Source organism: Temnothorax curvispinosus, unplaced genomic scaffold (assembly GCF_003070985.1).
Source record: "Temnothorax curvispinosus isolate PA1 unplaced genomic scaffold, ASM307098v1 QBEX01003408.1, whole genome shotgun sequence".
NCBI lineage: Eukaryota > Metazoa > Arthropoda > Insecta > Hymenoptera > Formicidae > Temnothorax > Temnothorax curvispinosus.
In genome coordinates, this window is record NW_020213188.1 from 265,857 (window position 1) to 289,647 (window position 23,791).

General features: G+C 35.5%; 1 protein-coding gene across 3 annotated transcripts in view; it reads left to right on the forward strand.

Moving 5' to 3' along the window:
* The window catches only part of LOC112452452 (box A-binding factor-like), a 56,394-nt gene that overhangs the window by 13,077 nt on the left and 19,526 nt on the right, over positions 1–23,791 (forward strand). For all 3 annotated transcript variants that reach the window (XM_025012665.1, XM_025012667.1, XM_025012666.1), the window contains exons 3-4: positions 17,432–17,834; positions 18,261–19,190. In XM_025012665.1, the coding sequence (XP_024868433.1) occupies positions 17,432–17,834; positions 18,261–19,190 (1,333 nt within the window). The remainder of the gene's footprint in view (positions 1–17,431; positions 17,835–18,260; positions 19,191–23,791) is intronic.

The window sequence follows — 23,791 nt, forward strand, 5'->3', positions numbered from 1 at the left end:
TCTTAATCTTTAATGTCGTTGAGTAAACCTACATATGAAAAGTTTTGTTTAAATAAAGTCAACTTGAAATTAAATTGAAATTATAAATTCTTTCAATAATTCCAGAGAGAATCTATTTCAAATTAAGACTGTCAAAATTTTATTTGATAGAAATGAAACTTATTAATCACGAAACTGTCATATTATTGTTATACATATGTATGTAACTTGTGGTTACACAAAAGCGCAAATTTATGGAGACTCTAAAAGATAGAAGATAAGAGATTGTAGACATCGCGTATAAGGATGTCGAACTTTCTTACTCATTTTAGCAGTGATATGGTCCTTACGTTAGAATGATAATCACGCGTGTCGAGTAGTACGAGAGCGTAGTATAACAACTCGCGTTGTTGATAGGGTAATCTCTTGCGGCAGAGATTAGCCAAGGACGCGGAGATAAACTTCTGCATCGTTAACACCCCTTCTCTCACTTCTCTGCACCTTAACGCTGTGTGGACTCGTACTCTCTCGTTCCATGATACGGTTCTATTTTCTCCCTTGCTGCACTCGTGACTCGTGACAATTATAATGACGTTACAGAGCGTTCTAATCGGATATATATAACGATAGCCTGTCACGCTGCGCAAGTATTCACAGAGAATTGAGATCGTGTCTGAAAAATTTCTCCGTACTAAAGCAAATCCGTTATGTAGAAATAAATACGCTAAACGCTAAATAAACTAAAGCTTCCGACTTTTAGATTGTACTACACGTTTCAGATCGACGTATATCTTAAATCGACTTATATATATGATAAAATTTTATGTTATGTTATGTTACATTTAATGTTAAAGATGACAATCAGGAAAATATTCTTAGGATGGAAAATTCTTAGAATGTGAGAAATCGCTAAAGATTTTTGGAAATAACTTATACATATTTATCTTATCTATCGTTAAAAGACGATTGCCTTGGCGGCTCGACGGTTTATTCCTACACCTGGTTGTGGGGGTTGTACTTGAATCCTCTTCAAACGTGGCTTTCTTCGAGGGGTAGACAGCTGAACAGCCCGCGTCGTCCGCCCTCCGTGTCTCCGTGGGGTCGCGGCCAGTGATAAGAGGTAAAAAGGCGGTTATTTTCCCATACGTGCCGAAGCGGAAACGTCGCGCCGCATCGCGTAGTGTCGCACCAGGGAGTGCGAATGCGCCCCATGCGGGTTTTATCGTGCATGTATAAAATGTACCTCGTCGTCGAGTCGGCCCACTTTATGAACGTTGCTCGCAGTTCATGCTAATGAGCACATGGATTGCATCGCTGGTAGAAGCTAAGGATTTTATAGGGTGTCGTCTTTTTTTTTTTGCAAAATATGGAAAGTTTATACTACGCGCGATTATTAAGATAATTAAAAAATATATATTTTTTTGTTTTCTTGCGTTTATTTATATGTAACACTAAGGCAAATGATTCGATATGTTAATATATCTTTTTTTCTGATAGAGAAACACTGTCATATCTTTTTTATTTATTCTAAAAGAAAGAAGAGCGATTTTTTTAGCTATTAAATATTTAAAAATATATATATACGTTTGTATAGATATCGATTAGTAAAATAATTTTTTTTGACAAAACTGAAACATAGATTAATATAACAAAGATTTTTTAGGAACACGAGAAAAATAACAGATCTTTTCTAGTACAACGGATTTTTTCTATGACACAAAATATAAACGAAATTAAATTGGCAAATTGAAATTTTGGTAATCTTGAATAGTAAAGGGATATTTTAATTAGTACAGATATTTAACATAAAACAAATTGCTGTATTAAAAAGAATATGTGAAGATAAGAAATAACTATATGGAATAGAAATATTTAGTATTAGATTAGATAGATAGAGGGAGGGAAACTTTTTTTATTCGTTACATGTTTTGGAACAAAGTTCTTCGTATGTCTGTATTATATATCAGTCCCTCAGGAACCAAAGCCGCCCCTGAAAACGCCCCCAAGACTCATATGGTTATCTGCGTGTACCAGACATGTAACGTACAGCCTGTCAAAACACAGTAATCGTTCTACGACGTGAGCTGTTTCTCTTGTATGCAGGGATGTTAATCAGTTATTGGAAATTATGATACGTTGCATTTTGCGATAAATATGACATTATTCAAATATTTCCAGATTTTGTGCCTTAAGTAACATTGATTACTATTGCTGCTCAGATGTCGAGAAGCTTGTTTTATTATATATTCACAAAGTAGTATCACGCGCATATTTCAACAAAAAATGATGTTATTTTTTTATGTAATACAACACTTACATCAACTATAATTAATTGAAGAAAAATTTATGCTATATAATTTAAAAAAAAAAAGGTATTGAGTTTTTCTAATACGATTAAAATCGGTGTCAAAGAGACGGCATGAGAATCACTGATGTGGGGGGGAACGAAGGTGACGGTAAATCGAGGGAGAAGGACGTAGGAAAGCGTACGAGGTATTATAACAAACTGCCGTGCAATATTTTATGGGTTCCATAAGGAAATGTCGTGACTCGCGATTGTTCCGCGTGTAATACCGGTGTAAAGGCGATCGACTTGGAGCAATAATTAATGCGAGAAATACGGATCGTTCCAACGGGAAAATAAGCCCGCTCTTCGCGTTCTATACCTTTACGTCAACGCGCGTTACGATTTTCAATTCGTTGCGCCAGAAGCGCGTTAGCACAAGGAACATTCTTTGACACAATCAACGTCAATTTTATTTTCAAATTATTTCATAGTTGCTGCATTAGTAGCGATAATATATCCAACTTTTATATCAATTATCAATTCATGAACGATGCAAATATTTCAACAATCGCTGAATTAATGCTGATGTCAGTAAACAGACATAATATATTAAATGATGCGCAATGGAACAAATGTAATTTAATTAATGCACTATAATGAATGCTATATGTTATTTTCCATCTTATTAATAATAAAATTATATAAAATTTTGTAGTTTTTTTTTTTAATTTTTTCGTAAGTTTTGCCGGCAAGTTGTAATAAAGTAAACTGAAAAATTTCAATCTCGATTTCTCTGAAAAATTCCTTGCAACCGAATATTTCGGAGGAGATTAACTACCGTTGGTCACTCCGCACTCGCCGCTGCATGTAACTGCATTTACGCAATGCGCTTCTCGGTGCGGTCTCGTGCGGCATCGCACTCGCGCATATATGTCGCGCGAATACGACGTCGTCATGCACGTCATATATGCACAATGCATTGCTGTTCTGCGAGCTAATGCCATCTGTGACTCACGACATGAACAACGCCACGTGACATTTGCAGTTTTTCAGGCAAAGTCCCGATATTATTTTTTCAGAAAAAATTAATTTGAAATATTATATTTTTATCTTTCTTTTTGCGCAATGATAAACCATACATGTTTAAAATATAATGATTAATTTTCTCTCTCTCTATATATATATATATACATATATATAAAGACTACACATATACATTTACATATATAGCGCAAAGCGTGATTCGAGAGCATTTCAAATATGTTAATAGTGAAGCTAATACTAGACTGAAATATATATGATTCATTGATTCATATCATGTGTAGAAAATTATATTAGATATATCATAATATTACGTTAGTGTTATCTTTATTAAAAATCCCTTTGGTATTCTTTATTAAAATATAATTCAATCGAGAGAAGTAAAAATTGCGCATTTGCAGCTGCAACGCGTAGTTGCTAACAATGCAGATTCTTTAAGTCTCGGTGATGTTTCCATTCTTTTACAACCAATGGTCCGTACGTTCCTCTTTTTATGGAGAGGTCTCATAAAATCTTAATCCTACGCAACAAAAAGCACTGCCGTTAAATAATAACGGGACAAATATTTGTCATCGTCCTTTCTTGAGAGAGAGGCGACCGGCTAGTCGTCGCGTCGCCACGTCAGTTTAGGCACCGTAAACTTATGTGCGCCAAACGGAACGGTCGACTGTGTAGAAAAAAATCGGGGTTTCCCGTAAAATTCTGTCTGGTCCCTTCACTCGCATTCCTTTTAGCTAATTCTCACGGTATTTTTTTAAGGAAGATTTGCAACCTGTGCCAAGATATATATATGATGTATATATATGTATAGGAATACAATACAGACGCAGGTCTAGTCGCTTTTTTAAATTCTTAATAAGAAAGGTTTTTTAAATTTAAAAGCTTGCGTATATATAATTGGTATGTATAGGATATATATATATATATATATATATATATATATATATATTTATATAACACATATTTATATAATAACACATATTTATATAACACATATTTTTAGCTTTATTCAATTTGCGAAATTAATTTTAACAACAAATTTACTGATAAACATCGACTACTTGATATCTACGACATGATGCCTTTTATTATAAATTATTGAACTTGAAAACTGAGAAAGCCACATTGATTTTTTAGTAACAAAAAACGAGTTGAATCATACGGGCGGATTTGCAGCTATAAGTGTCTAGCCACAAAACATTGGATTATCGAGCGTTTCGACGCGGAAGGCACGTCCAGAGCAACGAGGACGTTATCCTAATGATAACACGGACCCTAATTGTTATGTTTTCGTCGTTTCCGCGCGAAAAGCGGCGACTAAGTAATAATGCCCGGTACGGCCCAGCAAGGCGGTCAGACCCGTTTGACCAGAAATGCGTAACGTGCTCAATACGGACGTGTTTGATAAATAAACGCGCCATGATTTCCGGTTACGATCGTGGGAGTGTCTTCGCGAACTTCCCACGAAGAAGTCTCTATTGCTAATATAGGTATTAAACCGTGTTACATTTAATAAACTCTAGCGAAGGAAAGTTTATATACGAAAATCTTAGATTGACGAGTTATAATATGATATCTAATCGTTAAAAAAGATAAAGCGATATATGAAAAATTTTGTATATTAAAAATATATAAAAAGAACTTTAATGTTAACTTTTGATCTTAAATATTATTTAAACATTTTTAATATTTTGGAAGCAAGTATAGATTGATTGATGCATATTACTTTTGTAACACTTTTGTCGCACTAAAACATTACTTTCAATTATGACTATTTAAAATTAAAACAAACTAGATATTCCTATTCACATGTTGCAAATTTTAAATGAATATAATAATTAGTAGCAACTTCATGTTAGTATCATCGAAGGATGGGACAGATCGTGGCAGCATGAGTATTCTTTTTCCCTCCTCTCTTTTATTTTTCTCACTCTCCTTTTTTTTAAGTAGATTTTGTTATCGCTCTGGGGCAGGAGTCCGGCAGCAAAACCGGATGTCCGCCCACGCAGGATGTGACGTCAGAGCTGCTGGCAAGCCAGCAAGTACCGTAAACCTGCCCGACTGCCTGCAACGCAAATATTTCCTCTTTATGCGTCTGCTTCTTTTGCTCTCCTTTGCCCCCTGTACCGATTTGTTGTCCCCTTCTATATTCCATTCTCTATATTCGTTCTTTCGCCCTACGACTCGCATACGACTCAATATTTTCAAGTACATTTTGAATGAAATAAAAGGTACATCACAAGAGTTTTAAAGTAATGTAATAGAGCTGATTTAATAATTGGTATTGTCTTTTTACTGAGAATAGTTGGTTAATTATATACGATTAACAACAGTTGGTTAATTATATATGATTTACACATGAGTCTTTACGCACTTGTCACTTGTAGCGAGATGGAGTACGTTCGAAGAAAAGAAAGCACCCTGTGTAACCCTGAAAGTTATCTTTAGAAGAGGTATTAATCCTTTTTGCTATGAACACAAATATCAGATAATATAGAAGAATAGAAAACAACAAATATAATAAGGCTCTGAACAGAAAAGAATAGAAAAGAAAGAATAGAAAGAATAGAAAAGTTTTTCTAAAAGCGGTCTTAAAATGCTCTGGTTTCTCCGGAATTTTCAATATACATATATTTAGACAGGGTTCGTCTTCGATTTGTCACAGGTATTACCGTGTCTAAAAAGCATAGGAATGATAATATAATGGACTGTCAAGTTAAAAAATATTTGAGCTTTCAACTAGTTTAGAAATCTAGTTTTTGTTTTCAAGCAAATATTTAAAGTTTACTTTACACAAAAGATTTTTTCGCGTGAGATGCAATTTTAATATATTAGATAAAATTAAGATAAAAAATTAGATTTGATTATTAAAGATCTCTCTCTCTCTCTCTCTCTCTCTCTCTAATATATATTATACATATAGATACTACAATATCAAATGTGATTATCTTTGAAGCAATTAATTTTTTTGGTAGAAAGCATCAGTGGTGGAAATATTCCCTTAGCAATCTCGTTGATATCCGGGAACGCTCGCGGAGCCTAAGTGGCGTAAAATAATATCAGGCCGAGCCTAATAAGGGTCTCTCATTCTCAGTTGCGATCTTCGGATTACGGGATTTCGAAAGTCCCCTCGGTCTAATACCCTATTACGTGGTGGATGTGAATATACTAGGGCACCGTTCACGACCTACGACCTTCTGATGACTGATTTACTGCTTTCTTTTGACTCCGAAACCGATCCTTTCTGATCATCGTCTCGCCCTTCATCCCTTCTGTTCCTTCTTACACTCGTAGCGCGACCATTTCGTAAATGGAGTTACGCACGACTTATAAAATATCGACACGATGACCTTTCTCGAACTCCATAATTCCTATGCTCGCAGAGAATTCGTGAGATCGGGTTCAACGATTCTTCGTGTCACCTCTATCAAGATCTAGGAGTGGAAATTAACTTCGGCGCGGCGCGGCGTATCCAGCATAAATATGTTTATCTCTGTTTCACAGTCTATATAGAAATCTAGAAGCGGCAAGTACTCGAGATATTAATCGCGTGTTTCTGAAAGTCGCGATAACGCAGAATTGGTTGATAGGCCATTAGAAATGTAATAAACTCCCAAGCAAGCTGTTAAGTTTTCGTCGCTCTCATCGAACATGGTAGATAAGCCATTAGCGACCAAGCTTGAGTACTTTGAAATGCGTCAGATTCTTACAGACGTCATGGAAATATTGCGTCTTGTGGAAAGGATACGTTAAGACTCGAAGCTTCTTTCATGTTGTTCATCAATTCAAAAACACTCACAAGAATGTCCTCCTCAAGAGGCTTTATCGAAGTGTCTGAAGAACCGATAACGGCAATCGGCAATTCCATTTATTTTTAGTAATTTCGTGACAATTACAATTATAACTTAACGTGACGAAACCGCAAGTGGCAATAAGCCGCGAACAATTAATTTTGAAATACACCCCGTTATCATTAAAGACAACTTTTGCAAAAGTTAAATAAAACGCTTTATACACGTACGTTAAAAATTTCATAAATTTACATGCATAAGCGAATTTCTTGGTGCATGAGCGTCGGATATGCGCGAAGTGTATAATATCTAGACACTGGAGGATAGTTTGTTGATAATCTTTTGAAGGGTCGTTTATGAAGTGGCGCTTAAATTGTGAGCGGCAATCTTACAGAGAAAAAAAGAAGGGGCCAAAAGATGCCGGTGTAAAGGAACGATGGATACTTAAACACCCCGTTGTGCGCGATTCGTGCCCTTCTCGCGTTACGCCACGCTGTCTGTGTTTCGTTGTTTCGCGGCTCATAACGGCTGAAACTCATCAGCATCACGAAAGGGAGACAGAAGGAAACCTGTCGACAAATCTCCGACTGAAATGCCGCAGCGGATGTCCACATAAAAGGTCCGAATACAAAGTTTTATATTTATAAGACTGTTACACTGTTACAGATATAAAAATTTATGATTATAGAAAGAAATTAAAGAGAAAGACTTTTACTACTATGAAAAATTTTTGAAAATTTATAGTTACGCTAAAGTAACTTCAGCTTCAGCGCAACTTATGCGAGAGCAACTTAATTATTTGAATCAATATCTTTATATATTATATATTATATATTACATGTTTCTAATTATTTGAATCAGCATTCCTATATATCGATATTTTTTATATTGAATAATTTTATATTCATACCATATACTCATTGTTTTCTTACGAATTATTAAACGAAAATGCTGAAATTACGGATTTTTTTTCATAAAATTCTTGTCTTTATTTACGAGGCGAAAGAAAGTAAATAGCGCGAGCACGACGGCGCGCGAGGACAATTAAGGAAAAAATGTCTACCAGCCCATGAGGAAATGGCAAATATCCTGGCTCGTCTCGGCTGACACCCCGCTTCCGGTTTGGTTTATGGCACCTTCTTTCTCACCTGGTCGACATTGTTTCTTTCTTTAAGACGTCGCTAATAACTTTAACCGCTCTGCGTCTTTTCCGCACGCCGCGCCGCTCTCAATATTTGCTTACCTTCCTTCGTCGAAATGTCCTGCACTGGATTGTACATACAAAGAGGACTCACGAGCCGTCTTTAGGGCCGTGTCTGGTTCGTGGTTCGTGGTTCGTGTTCCTGAACTATGGCCACATTAAAACGCACAAAATAATTCATTTTGGGGTATCTTGAGATGAGACATTGCTTTAAGAAATAAATTACGTAACAGTTACATACTTAATCTTTTAAGTACGGAATAGCGCGACGCTGAAGCTTTGCTTTTACCAAAATACTTGTATTTACTTTAAGCTCATTATTTATTTATTAGTATTAATTATTTTATAGATGAAATAAAAAATTAGAAAAAATATACGCTGAATGCGTACATGAATGTGTGTAGGCCATAGTGTAGATAACGTTTTAACTGAGCGCTCAGCGCATGTACGTACCTACCCATAGTATTCAAAGAATTAATTTCTTATCAAGAGAAATAAGATAGCTATCTATATATATATATATATATATATATATATATATATATATATATAAAATTTTTTGGGTAAGATTGGCGCGATAAAATCTCTTTCTTGGAAATACAATATATTCATGATGAGAATTATAATAATTATAAATGTCTGCTTCAAGAAACCAAACAGCTTCTTTGTAGCAATGCGGGAACTCGCAAATAAATTCCAGTCATTCGTTATTGGTACTTAGACTAAATAGAGCGAGAAGTAGTCTATAAATCAACAGACTCGAGGTTGTTTATAATAAAGGCAAAGATAAAAGAGAGTAGAGTCTTCGAGATAAATAGCGGTTAGTGACCTTTTCACGACCCGCTCTCGCTCCCGCTCTCGCAACTGTTACATATATGATATATGTGTCTTTCTCTTTCCTCATCTTGCGCGCAAGAAGCTTTTCTCAAACTGAAACGAAACGATTTATCAGTAAATTGTTAATTTTGACTTGACGAACGAATATCTGTCGATATTCCATATATACCACAAAGCCTGATAGATGTATTATATGAATCTCGTGTCAAAACACGTATCAGATGAGATAATCAGAATGAAGTTTCATATTCTCATGGGATATACAGATAGTTTTATAACTTTGATCAGAAATCAATTTAGAAATCAATTGAGAGTGTGTGAGAAATAAAAGGATTATTTTCATGAAATCTGACTTCATTAAAATATTGTACGACTGTTATGGAATATTTCAATATTATGCATGTGATGAATTAAGAATTGCATGTTTAACTTTTAAAAGACATCTTTAAAAATATTGAAACTTTCTTCTCTCTATTGTAGTTGGAAATTAAACCGTATAAAATTAAGTATACTATCGAATACATTTATAAATTTGCAGTAAATATCTCTCCCTGCGCATTTCTTATGAAATCAGTTCTAGAAAAGTGCATCTTTTGTATTTAGTGTTTCTTTCAAAGTGCATGTAGGATTAAGCTCGTCAACCAACTTTCTCATGAGAACGGTTAATCCTTTTGACATCAGAAAAAGTACAAATGGATTTCGGGGAAAAGAAAACGAGATGAACATGTCGAGTCTGTCGCAGTTCGATGATGCTTCCCAGCCGATCTGTAGCTTTTTAGGGTTCTTCGTTTTATTACCCATTAACTTCAAAATGATGCGTGATTTAGCGCTTTGAAAGAAAGTTGGAATTTTGATCATCTAGTCTTTTTCGCTTCTGATTAAGCTTCCTAATCTGTGTCGAGATAAGTAGATTATTAATCATTCACGATTCAGCTTTAATTAAAAATATGAAATTTATTCATACAATTTTATAATAAATTAACAAGTTGATAAACTAAAATGTAAATGTAATATGTAAGTCGTATTTAACATGAGGTTTTAATACCAAGTTTTAGTAGCAAATAATCATAAAATTAGCGTGTTAATAAAATTTTAAAATAATATTAACAGGAAGTGACTATAATTTCATAATATAAATATTTTTTAAAAACTTACTTTGAAACTGTAGATAATATAATATAAAAAATGTATCTTTGCACGTTTTTGTTGATATATACATATATACATATAGTATTCTAACCGAACTAATTACTTATCAAAAACTTATTCTTGCGGTATATAAACTGATCAATCAATCTAGCTTATCACGAGTGGTGTTCCGTAGATTTAATTAGGCAATCGTTTTATTCAGGATAACTGCGTACTTTGCCTTTCAGTCGCAGGTGTGTTCAAGCTCATTAGCGCGAACCTGATGCTTCCTGCGTCAGATAGTTAATAGCTGACACGCGTGTATTCAGCAAGTTTATTAGCGAGATTATGCGTCTCGCGTTTTAACAACATATTTCGGATTATTAACAAATTTGTCGAACTCGTCGAAATTCGATTCTATGCGTAAAGTATAATTAATATGCATGGCAGTTTGACAATCTGCGTATTTATTTTTTTAGAAACGTTTATGCGATTATTTCCAGAGTTTATTTCTACAAGTTTATTTTTCTTTAAAGAATGTTTTCTCTTAATTTTATTTCTTAAGCGCTTTGATAATATTATATTAAAATTGAATTATTGATGAAATTAAGGAATTAGTTTCTACATAAATAAATTTTTAAAATTAAAAGAAGAACATTAAAAAAAGAAGCAATTTGATTTTTTGTTTACATTTTATTCAGTTTTCCTTAAATCCACAACGATTAATCAAAGAAGAAAAGAAAGAGAGAAAGTTCAAAGGCCTCTGACTTAGTATGATCGAGAATAGAATGCACTCATTTCATGTCTTCCTTTTTGTCGTACAATGCAGTCTTCGAAACTGCAGCGAAATTTCCATTGGCGCGATGTCTTTCTCGTCTTATTTCCTTCGTCATCGACGATCGTCTTCTTTGTTTGTGCGCAGAAACTGCGTGATAAAGCCACAGCTCATTGTTCGTCTGGCAGTTGCTAATTGGGTTAGTCCTATTTTCTTTTCATTTGTATGTCATGTCGCGAAATGTCACGAAAATATTGCGGAAATCAAACGTCGAGACGAACGTTAATCTGAGAGAATGTTCTTTTATGCAATAGATAATCCTAATTTAATTATCTGATGGTAATTAATCGAATGCACATTTCTAAGTCTATGTGGGAGAAAAGGATAGATGTGCGAAAGTGGGAAATGTTCTAACTTGATAATCATTAGAAAAGTTTTGAATAAATTCTTTCTTGTTATGTAATAATACATATCTATTAATATATTAATAGATATTAATTTATTTTAAAAAAATCTTGTATTCTTAAATTTTATTATATATGATAATGATAATAATAATTTTATAGGCTCTCATTGTAAAATCATAGTTTATTTGATAATTTTGCTTTCTTGATATGTATTTGTTATGATAGAGAATATTATCACATTTTTACATACGAGAGGAATATAAATATAATGATAATGATAATCGATGCGGTAATGCTAAAATGCCTTAGATCGTTTCTTCTTTTCTTTCGCACTGTCTGCACGTGCAAGTGTGAGAAACATATATCGTGGTCGCGTGCCGTCTCGTATCACCTTATCAGCCTTATCACATTTTATCGGGTTGAGGTAGTAGTTTTGTATGGCTCCGCGTTAAGATACCGAGGTGTCGCTGTGATCACAAAACGTGAATGATTTATCACGATCTATTTGTGGTTTTGCATTGGCCAATCACCGTATTTATATGACATGTATAAACATCGATTCCTCTTCATTAAAGTTACGGAATTAACATGTGCATTTTCTATTTTATATAAAAATTAAATTACGCGCAATGTTTCTTTTTTAAAATAGATAAAATAAAAAATTTTGGTTTAATTTATTGCGCTTCTTCTTACGCATTTTTTCTAATTACAATTTTTATTTGCATAATATTATACAGGGTAATAAGTTATTTCGTGTACAAATTGTCCCCGCCAATTATATTTCAGAAAGTATTGGTTTATTCGAAAAATGTTTCAGATAAAAGGAGAGGTTCAGAGGGGACCAATAAACGATCTTATTATAGATTTTGGGTCCTGGACTCAAATTTAGTTAATGCTTGATATATAACAAGTTTTACAATTCATTAACTGTAAAAAATTTAATAAACTAGATTTATCATTTTTTTTATCTTCAAATTGTTTAAATGTACTTGAAGTAGATATTCTATGAGCAAAAATTAACACAAAATTGTCAAGGATACGAGAAAACGTAACGTAAAGCAGATTAGCTCTATCTTGAGCCGCGGGATGAATGAGTTACGTATGATTATACAGCGATTGCATTATCTTCTATTTCTACTGCCAGCAGTTATCATAAGCGTGCGTACGGCGAGCGGAGTACACACCGCGATTGCGGGCTTTCTATCGCCTTTTAAGAGTCGCATAGTAGCCTAATCTGCAACAGCAGTCACAGTCGTCGGTGCAGCTTCAGCGGCAGACACTGTGACGACGCTCGACTCCGATGGCGAATATAGCAGCGTAAGCAGTTTCGAATATGACGATTTGTCTTTGATTCATTGCGAATAGAGTCATCAAAAGAGATAAAAAAAATTATTTTATTAAATAAAATTAACGTAATAATCTCGCTATCAAAAGTAATATTATACAGGATACTTAGAGCGGAGACTTAAATATATTTTTAATTTTTAATTTTATGAAAAATTGTTAATTTTTAATACGTATTAATCGTTTATAATATGTTGATCGCCGTGCGATGATACATACGTTTCTCTTTATCATTTTTTATACGTGCCAGTTTGGAATAAACGCAGGCGACTCAATCACCGTGTGAATCATTTTTTTTGCGCGCACATATGAATGTTGATTCACAGATTATAAATTACAAATTTACAAATGACATGCCGAGAATATGTCACCCTCGTGGACGATGTACACGAGAAACACGATGTACACCTGGCTTTCTTCTTATCGGAAATAGGCAGAACCCATACCTCAACGGCGCAACATCGTACCTATCCAACAACTATCTCACCTCACCTCACCTCACCTCATCTACCCACAATGCACCCCCTGTTCTTCCAATGTCTTTATTTTATTTTGTTAAATTCTAATAGGCATAGATAAGGAAAGAAATTAACAAAATTATGAAATATGTAAGAACCAGTTTCTTTATTCTTATTTCTCTCGAGTCTTCTTGTTTTCTTCCTTTTCTTCTTTTTCTCCTCCGATTTTAAGATAAAACGTGAATACCTACGCTATATATTTCTATTATTACAATTTTTATCTTATCTAAATAACTTTTTTATTTAAATTTATTGTACGTATTATAAACTATATTACGGTTAAATATTTCGTCAGACAAAGATAGAAGGAGGAAGAAAGTAAAAAGAAAAAAAGATGAGGGCTCGAAAGATAGAGATAAAGGGGCTATTCAATCTCTGAAAATCTCGTCATAAAACGCATCGATATATATACGCACCATGTTCGTTCGTATTGCGGATAACAGAGACTGTTTTTGTGGGGGTCTGGAAGATAAGAGCAACCTCTGGCCTCGATGTACAAAACCTCTTCCGCTCGTCCAGTGACTCTGAAACTCACTCTCCGCGGCTACCGTTCAGGAAAGTGGTACCATCAATTCTCGCGTATATCTCCAGGGATAATAAACGCTTAACTCTCGTGCTGAAATAATTTCAATCATTATATTACGCGCACCTTGCATATCACTGCAATTAACAGTCTGAAGAAATACAGGTTTATTAAAAATAAACAACGTGATATAAATATGATAGAGCAATAATTAATATTAAAGATAAGCAAATCTTATGAAATATTAATATAGGGAATGTTTCTTTTTATGATATCTAGAAATTAAAAAACTTATAGAAAGACATACGTACAAAAAAAGATGAAATATATCAATTATGAAACTTTATAGGTAAGGGATATTGGTTTGACATAAGGAAACGATATTCGATTAAGACTTTGAGTGCCAAGCTGATTTCGACTGATTGAACTTAATAAATCTAATATTTTATTGCCTTTCTTAATGTCTCGATAAAATTTATATTATTTCTTTATGTCTTAAATATTTAGTAAAAATACCTTTAATCGTCGGGTAAATAAAACCGTCACTCACAAATGGATGACAGCCTTTGCGGAAATTTACGTGTTACCCAGATATGGGTGACATGACACTCCAAGCGTTAATATAATATCAACCATTATAAAATTAAAGTTGATTACGCGCATTTCTTTGTCGTCCACATCGACCATTTGTTTTACTATTGCAACAATGAAGAAGGTCCTCTTCACTGCAACCGCACATGTCCGTCGCGTATATTTTCTTCATTGAATGATTAATCGGGGTCGCAGCTCTGCATCTCTTCGTTATAGATAATACGATGGGGGCGGCTAATTCCTTTCCGTTGATCTTTAAAGTTTTTTATCTAAAGTTTTTATAAACAGTGCGTTTTATAAAAGCCAAATTTAAAATTTAATTTTCAAATTTTAATTTAAAAAAATTTATTAAAGAATTAAAAAGGAATTAAGTACCTACAATTCGCATAATCGCACGTTATTTTTTGATGTCGAAAGAGTAATCTTTGACGGGCAGTATTATCGGTAACGCGTCAGACTACCCCGTACAAACGTACATTTTATTTACATTATTTCAGAGGTTGGTCAAAGCGAACTGTACTTGGACCTTTTGTGCAAAAATATGTTTTTTAATAGAATTCGCCGAGCAGCAGCGACAGATAATCCAATGAGCCTGACCTTTCCAATTCGATTAGGTAATGTCAATAAGGTCAGTTGAATGTTAAACGGTCGATATACCGCCTTCAGGGGTGATATTAAGTAGCGGTAGCTTGAATGAAGTCGCTATTGAATCTTGTGCATTCTTCGAACGAAAGATACTTTATCATTCAGATTTATATAAAGATAAAGTACAATTTTCAAGAGTATACATATATATATATATATATATATATATATATATATATATCAATATGTAAATTAATTAATGTATACAAAAATTGTTTTTCACATAATATTAAAAGCATGTCAAAGAGAGCGAGTAAAAAGGTGGTAGATGATTACGATAACTTTCGAAGCCGCAATTTAATTGTTTTTAATTTCTATTACTTTTTGGACGAAAAAATAATAAACCTTAAATAAAGTAAAGTTGTGGGAATTTTCATATTGCGCCGAATACTTGATGATTCACACAACATTTTAGCTTGGACAATTTTAAACGAATGCTCTCTCTCTCTCTCTCTCTCTCTCTCTTTTTCTCTCTCTCTCTCTCTCTCTCTCTCAATATAGAAATAAATATTAGTCATAGTCAGATGCACGATGATATCTGAACTTTGTCGGATGAGCAAAGTCACGAGCTAGGATCAGATCGGTTTTACGGGGCGCACGTGACATTCCTGAGGTTTTCCCTCATGTGCCGCACGTTCATGCGACCGATTACTCAGCGGCCGCATGGACAATCGAGTTACACATCAAATCGTCACGATCGACCCATATTACATCGTTCGAGGTCAGACAATGGTCTGTTAAGAGCGCGAAAGTGTACGTTCAGTATGCCGCATTTCGTTTTAATTATTTGAAATATGGAATTTTCGAGAATCGACATATTAAGAGATTTAAATAAATAAATAAAATTGAGAAGGCTATTAGGATTACTACATATGTGCTCGTTAGTCCTAACATGATACGCGTGAACCCCTCGATAATTAAAAATAATATTTTTATCGTCCCAAGAGAGAGAGAACAGCTCGTCGAAATCATTCTCTTCATTTCTTTACTCTTATTAGCTTCGTTTCTCTTTCCCCTTTTATTACTCTCTCCTTCTCGTTTCTTTGTATATGCATGCAGTGTCCATCTGTACGTGAGTGCGTGAGTGCGTGAGTGCGTGTGCCACCACTAACGACGCGTAGATAAGAGCACGTGGTTATTTTTGTAACGCACCGGCTAGCAACAGTTTCTTGATGTCATCACGCAGTGTGTCCTATGCCTCTGTCGAATCTCGATCGATTTCAACATTCTTGCGGTTTTTATTGCGCGCTTATGTGATCGCGGTTACTCGATTGTAAAGTAAAATGGGCATGTAACCGAAACAATTCATCCATTTTAGCTGGTCAGTTAAACCAAAAACTTTTTGTTTTACATACATTTTGCATAAATTTATAATTAATATTTTATAAACACACAGTACTAGCTCGAGATTCTAATTTCAATTCAAGAGTTTCCGACTAATTTAATATAAATAAGAATAGATTTTTTTTTTTTCAGGAAAAATATCGAAGCAGATTGTTTTCCTCAATTTTGCAACATTTAATATTATTATTTCTTTTAGGAAAAGAACCATGGTAATAAATTACATATGAGACCATAATTATTATGCGCTGAAAAACAAAAGAGAATAGAAAAACATTTCTTTTGGAGCGGATACCGAAATGTTGGGTGCTAATGAACACGTTTTCTTTAAACATGTGCTGTTTGTCGTTTTTTACGACATTGCCTTTTACACATGAAGAAGTATGCTACGAAAACGTGTACGCGAATCAGGGAATTGTTTAATTATTTTCTAGCTTTCCATCGTGTTTTCTACAGGGAAAAAGGAATAATTTTGATCGAAATCCGTTCCCCCCTAACAGTTTCATAATACCCAGTCTACGTTTCGGAACCTTGTGACGTGGTTATGCAACTTGTTACCACCGATCATACTTATTTTCGCTGTTTAAAAAATAACCAATTTATACTTAAAAAGATAAAACAAAATATCAATGATATCATCTTCACGGCATAATATCTTTTAATAGAAATGTCCTGCAAGAATTTACAGCAATTAAATGTAAAATATTAATATTCTGTACTCTTGATAGTTTAACCACATAATTTACTTTCATAGAATTTTGTGTTGTAAATTAGAATAACATAATTTGAAAAATTATTAATTTTTCATTAGTTTTTATAATATAAACTTAAGATAAAAAATAGTACTAAATTTATTGTTGATAGCTTCGATGTCGTTTATCTCCGTTTATGCGCTCTCCAAAAGTACATAGCTACGGTGTACGGCATAGCTAAGATTGTTCATTTTAATTTAGATTTAAATATATTTATAATTTATCAAGTATCAAGTGAGATATCCAATGATTCGATTTGACGATTATACAGTCTTGATCGGATATGTCGGGGCTACGGAACCAGCGTCGCAGTCCACCAGGGAGGCAATCATCAAGCAGGAGGAAGAAGGGAAAGCAGTGGCGACGACGGCGATAAAGAGCGAGGACGTCATCGGGCACGAAGTCGGCCAGCAGGAGCAGCAGCAACGGCAGCAACAGCTGGCATATGTGACGACCGGGGAGGCTGGAGAGGAGGACAGCGGTGTGGGCGTGCTAGAGGCGGGACAGCCGGAAATGGAAAATGGCGCCATGGTTGAACCAACCGGTGCCGAAGCAGTCGCTATTGCGGTCGCCGCCGTCGCCGCTGCTGCCGATGATCATGCCAACGAAGATCCTAACACTACTTATACCCTTCATGAGCTCGACTATCAACCCACACACATAATCCATGAGAGGTCAGTGAATCAGGACAAATATCCTGATCAAGTATCGGCAAATATTCTGTATAAAACACTGGTAGAACAACGTAATTTAATCGCGGAATTTTTTTGCACCCCTTTACAATTGCGTTTCGGAACAGAACTGCCTCACTACAGTTTGCGTGGAGTTTGAAATTTCCTTTCTTTTATATTTCTAAATTTATTCTGGAATTATGTTTATTATTATATACGATTCTCTCCAATAATATTAAAGCAATATTAAAAATGTTTAGGACACATTTTTTAGTATTATAAGGATTGTCATTAACAAATTCTTTAATTGCGCGAGCACCTAAAAAAATTACCATTGTAAATGTATCAAAAGATCGAAATTATTAATCGCCGAATTCCACCATATGTTAGTTAATAAAAAGTCTTTTTATTTTCTTGTAACCCTCGAAGTTTTGGGGGCGGTGATATGAGGGAGGAGGAGGAGCAGCAGCAGCAACCGCCGCCGCCGCCACCGCCGCCGCAACACCATCACCAACAGGCACAACAGTATGTTCAGCTTAGGGCGAGAGAGGTCCCGGTTCCCGAGGGAGGGGATAACCGGCACCCGACGGAGGTCTCCATCACGCCGGAGGGACGCCGCGCCAACAGTCACATGCCTCACTCCACGATGCATCGTTACGGTACCGAGACGCTCTCACCAACTACGACGGACCACCATCACCATCAACAACAGCATCATCATCATCATCATCATTTATCCGAGGTGCATCAACATACCGCTCTATCCTCTGCTCATCGTCATCTAGAGGATCCGCAGCAACATCACCAAGAAACTGACGAGGACGTGGATCGAGGGGTGAGCGGCATTACAGCTGCCATGAGAGGTGCACGGGGTGATTATTTAGGTGTACTCTTCCCGAATCTCACTTCGTCAAGCACTACGTCCAGCAATGGTGGCAGTAATCATCATCATCATCATCATACGTCGCACCACCTGGAGGACGTATTGTCCGAGGAGCCTTATTTGCAACATCAGATCCGCACTAGCGGCGGTTCTCCATCGGTGAGGACCGTCGGCGGCTCCCCGACTTCTAGTCATAGTCCGCACGACGATCAGGGTCTTTCGTCGCCACATCACCAAGGCCAGGAGAGTTATAGTCCCACTGAACAGGGCAGATTGCAATCTTTTACGCATCTTACGGCTATGCAACCACCGTCGGTGCAAACCAATCACGGATTGCAGGAAGCCGAGCGCGTGTCCGATCAGCTGTACATTGACTCGATCTACACGCATCATGCCGCCGGCACCCCCCATCATCATCAGGACCAACACGATCAAGGCCCCTCCGCGCCACATTCGCCCAGCGGCCCACTCTCCAGGTTAGTGACGATCGTTATCGTTATCGTTATCATTATCGTTGCGTGACGCAACGGACGAATGTGCCAGGTGTGAACGGAATTAACTTCAAAATCGTTTGATTCCTGTTATTGGCGAAACAATACTTTTTTCTCGTTTCTTCGTCTATAGAAAAAAATCATTCTCTGTTAAGGTAAAATTAAAGGTAAAATTATTTATTTTAGTGCCGAAAATAGAATAAATCAATAAATAAACTAGTATTGAACGCGAAATATTTTTGACGTCTTCTTTTGAAGCGACGTATAGATGTGCTATTGACATTTTATTGTTAGAAGACCATTTACAAAAAAATCAATAGCGATGTAATATTAAATTGCATCGTTAAGTATGCGTAGCATCGTTCGTTGACATCGTTACAATGTACTTTTTTTATGCGAGATCTGTGGTTATCTCATATAGAAAATTATTTTGTTCCAAGTTCGTCATTTACCGGGAACTTATTCAGCCGTCTCTGAGATATGAGATATAGTACGATCTGTCATACGTCGATACATATGTCATTCTTGTGTGCAGAATAAGAATATAATGAGTAATTTTGCGTTTTAACGTTAATTTTTATACGTAAATAGAATTTAAATTATATTTAATTTACAGTTAGATAAATGAGAATGATCTCGGTGCTTTTATGCTGGAGGCTTTAAAATCGTGATTTGTTCTAAAAGGAATCGGTCAATTGAACACACATGAATTGTGAACTAGCTAGTTTATCATCCTTGATGTGTTTTACGTCAACGATATAAAAAATTTTATCTTGAAAAATAATTTTTATCGGAAGTGCGGTACGATCAAACGCACTATCCTGCAAGACGTATACTCAGATTATTGCATTCATGCAAACGTACAGTCCTTTCCTGCGCGCAAAAATATTTACTCGCGAGCTTTAAGAGCTATTCCGCTTCACGCAGGTCTGTGTGCGTAGGCGATACTTAATATACAGCCCGAAACAAAGCGCAACCGTCGGAAGACTGCCTGTCCCTATGCTAACAACCATATGAAAGCGTGGATTGTCCCCACCTCACTGCCATGTTTGTTGATTTTTCTCGGGCACGAGCCCTTAAATTTAGGTACTCGAGATCCTAAGGTGATCGCGTCTCTCTGTCACGATCCTCTCGATACAGTTTGTTCCTTCAGTCTTTGATCGTCAATTAGTTGTTTCACAATTTTAACAGTTTCTCTTTTTTTCTTCTACATCCTGTTACATTCGTCGACAGAAATTTTTTTAACTTTTTTTTTTTAAAGGAACCCTAATCTTTTTATGATAATAATTAATACATAGGTTAAATTATAAGACGCCGCGCGGTATCTCAAGTAACAAGAAATGCTGAGATTGATGATGGTTGAATTAAATAACGAATGGGGGATAATTTTACTCGAATTTCATACGACTTTTGCTCTTCGCGCTTTTTTCTTCATGTCCGATGCTTGCTAATGATAAGGGTTCGTTCACCGATCGAAATGATTCGCAGATCGCATTGTTTGCCACCCTCCGATTCTAAGAAGGGAACGAGACAGATTGCTCGCATCGCGAGACTTGCGTCAAAGGCGTCAAGCGTCATATCCATGGTTCTATATTGATTCATTTGATCGGCGCGCACAATAACTGTTGAATTTATCTTTATTACGTGACAATAAATGGGAATGCGTAAAGGAAGAATCGCACCTTTGGCAAATATGAATTCACGGTAAATACGAATTCAATAAGAATTTACAAAACAAAAAATTATTTTTGAAAAGATTTATTTTTGCAACTTCATTTATTTTACCCATAATTTTATCCATCAATATAGCTAGTCTTATCTGATGCGTCGGATCTGCATCCGATAAGATTTTATTGACCGATGAATGCGATTGACTGATAGATTCCCATTGACTGTTACCCCGCAATTCCACGAAAAAAGAACAGTCGGATGATTACGCTCACTTTCATCGTGGCGGATGTAATCGAGAAGAAATGTAGAATGAGCGAGAGAGGGGGCAGGGAGAGAGGGGGGAGAGAGAGAGAGAGAGAGAGAGAGAGAGAGAGAGAGAGAGAGAGAGAGAGAGAGAGAGAGAGAGAGAGAGAGAAGGAGAGGGAGGAGGAAAAAGAAAGATGAAGTATTTCTTAACTCACGCACTGTACACGTGCATGGGCCGCGACCTTTAAAATTGATAGCAAAAGTTCGAGTACAAATTGTGATCCGTTTTTCGTTATTTCTTTTTGTTATACTTTTTGGCCGATCTGAAAGATTGCGCCAATGCAAAGAAATTGTTCGTTCTCTTATGCAATGATTACGTAAATTTATTTAAATCTTACATTCTGCAAATTAAAATTATTCGTTATTAATATGGTGTTGATTTTACTGATATCAGATAACACTAATCTTCGTTGTCATAATTGTCTATCATTGTCTAATAATCCTAATGTATCTTATAGTATGACAGCACCAGCAACAATCTTATAATTTAAGATGAAGTAGAGGATTAGTTACAGTAGTTACACACTATGACACGAATTAATTAATATAGTGAAATAAATCTCAATAATATATGATAAATAAAAAACTACATACAGTTATAATGAAAAAATAATTAAAATTTCCTTTTTCTCTTTCTCTTTTTTTCTGAGAGCTAGTTATAAGAATATTTTATTAACTATGCTACACGCATAGTTTGAGTAATTTAAAAATCTATGAAAAACAAAGTTACAATACGAAGAAAGAAACTCGAGAATTCATAAATCGCGATCGTTAATAGTGGTGCAAAGTTTGTGAATCATTTGAGAGAGTTTACAGTTCATGAATACACATACACACACGTCGACACTACCTTTCTACGAATTATATAGAACGAAACCCTTCGTACCAGACAAACTCGTATCGTTTAACCTTTCTACTTTTTTGTTATGAATTCTCGGTGTACTTATTGTTATACCAATACCATCCGTATATTTCTTTCAAATTTTTAAATTGTAATATTACAACTTTTTATTTTTTTGAAACACTTAATAGTTATCATGAAATTAAAAATTTCAATGAGTGTTAAATATTTTACGTAATCTCATAATTGTTACAATTTCTTATGTAAAATATTTATATACATATTGTATCGATTCTAAGGTATCACGAGGTACATGCAATACGCGTGCAATACGCAGCTGTCTCTACACCTAAAGATGATTTCAACATTTGTTTTTCTTTACTACGAGCATAGTCTTTCGATGTGAGCATGCCGGCGGAAGTGGCACGTGGTAAATTTTACTTTACACGAAGCACTCCGACAAGCATCAATTTGTCATTCGACAATTACTTTCATTTTGTATCATAATGTTTTTTTATTCCAAAACTCTAAATATCCGACTGTGAATTGCTTAATACAATTAATATTCTATTGTTCAAATCGCAATTACGCAGATAATCCGGAGTTTAATATTTCAAAAATCAAATCTATTTAAATTTAAAATATTGTTAATTGTGCGTGTGTGTGTGTGTGTGAGAACTGTCAGATAAAAGAAAAAAAAACACGTCGCGTCGCTTCGTCTATGCCGTGGCGTCGCGACGGCAGTCGAGACAGGACGAAGACGAAAGCGAGTATTCGCCACGAGACGTAATCGGTGGAGAACGTCAAACAGTGGGGCGTCTTGAGTAGTCGATAACGATGGTGGGGATCTCTCGTGACGAACTCCGTCAGAAAAGGCAAAGTTGGGGTACACTGCGAAATGTGATCGCGCCGGTGATATCTCGGTAGGAGGGGAAAACACGTAGAAAATAACAAGTGGGGATAATTGTCCGTCACCGCAGGAGGGTCTCTTCGAGTGGGGAAGGAATTGCAGAAGGGGAAATCCTGACCACCTTCGAGGTCCTCCAACTCCATTCGGCTTGACGTTTCGTGCACTCTGTTAGATTATATTGCGCTCAGTTCTTGTCTGCCCGGTGACAGATACGGGACGCTCTCTGGCTCCTTTCTTTTTTTTCCCGGCACCGCTTTTTTTCTTTGCCTCCTCTACTCCGTACATAACGAAGACGAGCATCAACGAAGGAAGAGGAGAAGATATCGAAGCGTATCAGTCTGTTACGCCCGCTAAGATGCAGTGAGTCTTTTTCTAATGAAAAATTTATCTTATGAAAGTGTGTTACGTTATTGTTTGTCGGTTCGTCTCATGCTCGATATTTCCATATCTTCTCCAATGATGCTTAGTGTGTGCTGTTTATTTTTACCGTGACGTGTAATTAGCTAAATTCTATACGATAAAAATTATACATGTTACGCAGGTTTTAGATAAAATTTGGAGATTATATAGAAATTATATATGGGAAATTGATATTATAATAAATATAAAAATATAACTGCTATGTACTACAAAAATTGTATATAATAAATAATGACATTTACGTAATATATGCGTTGCGTAAATCGATACAAAATTTTGAAATTGTTTTGCTAAATCGATGGCGTGTGTGACGAAGCTAAATTTCAAAACAGCTGAGACGGAATTAAATGAAAACATTTTTTATATTTAATTTTAAATTGCTTATTATAAACAAATTGGAAATCATTGTTCTATTATATCTGGCAATTATATATAATT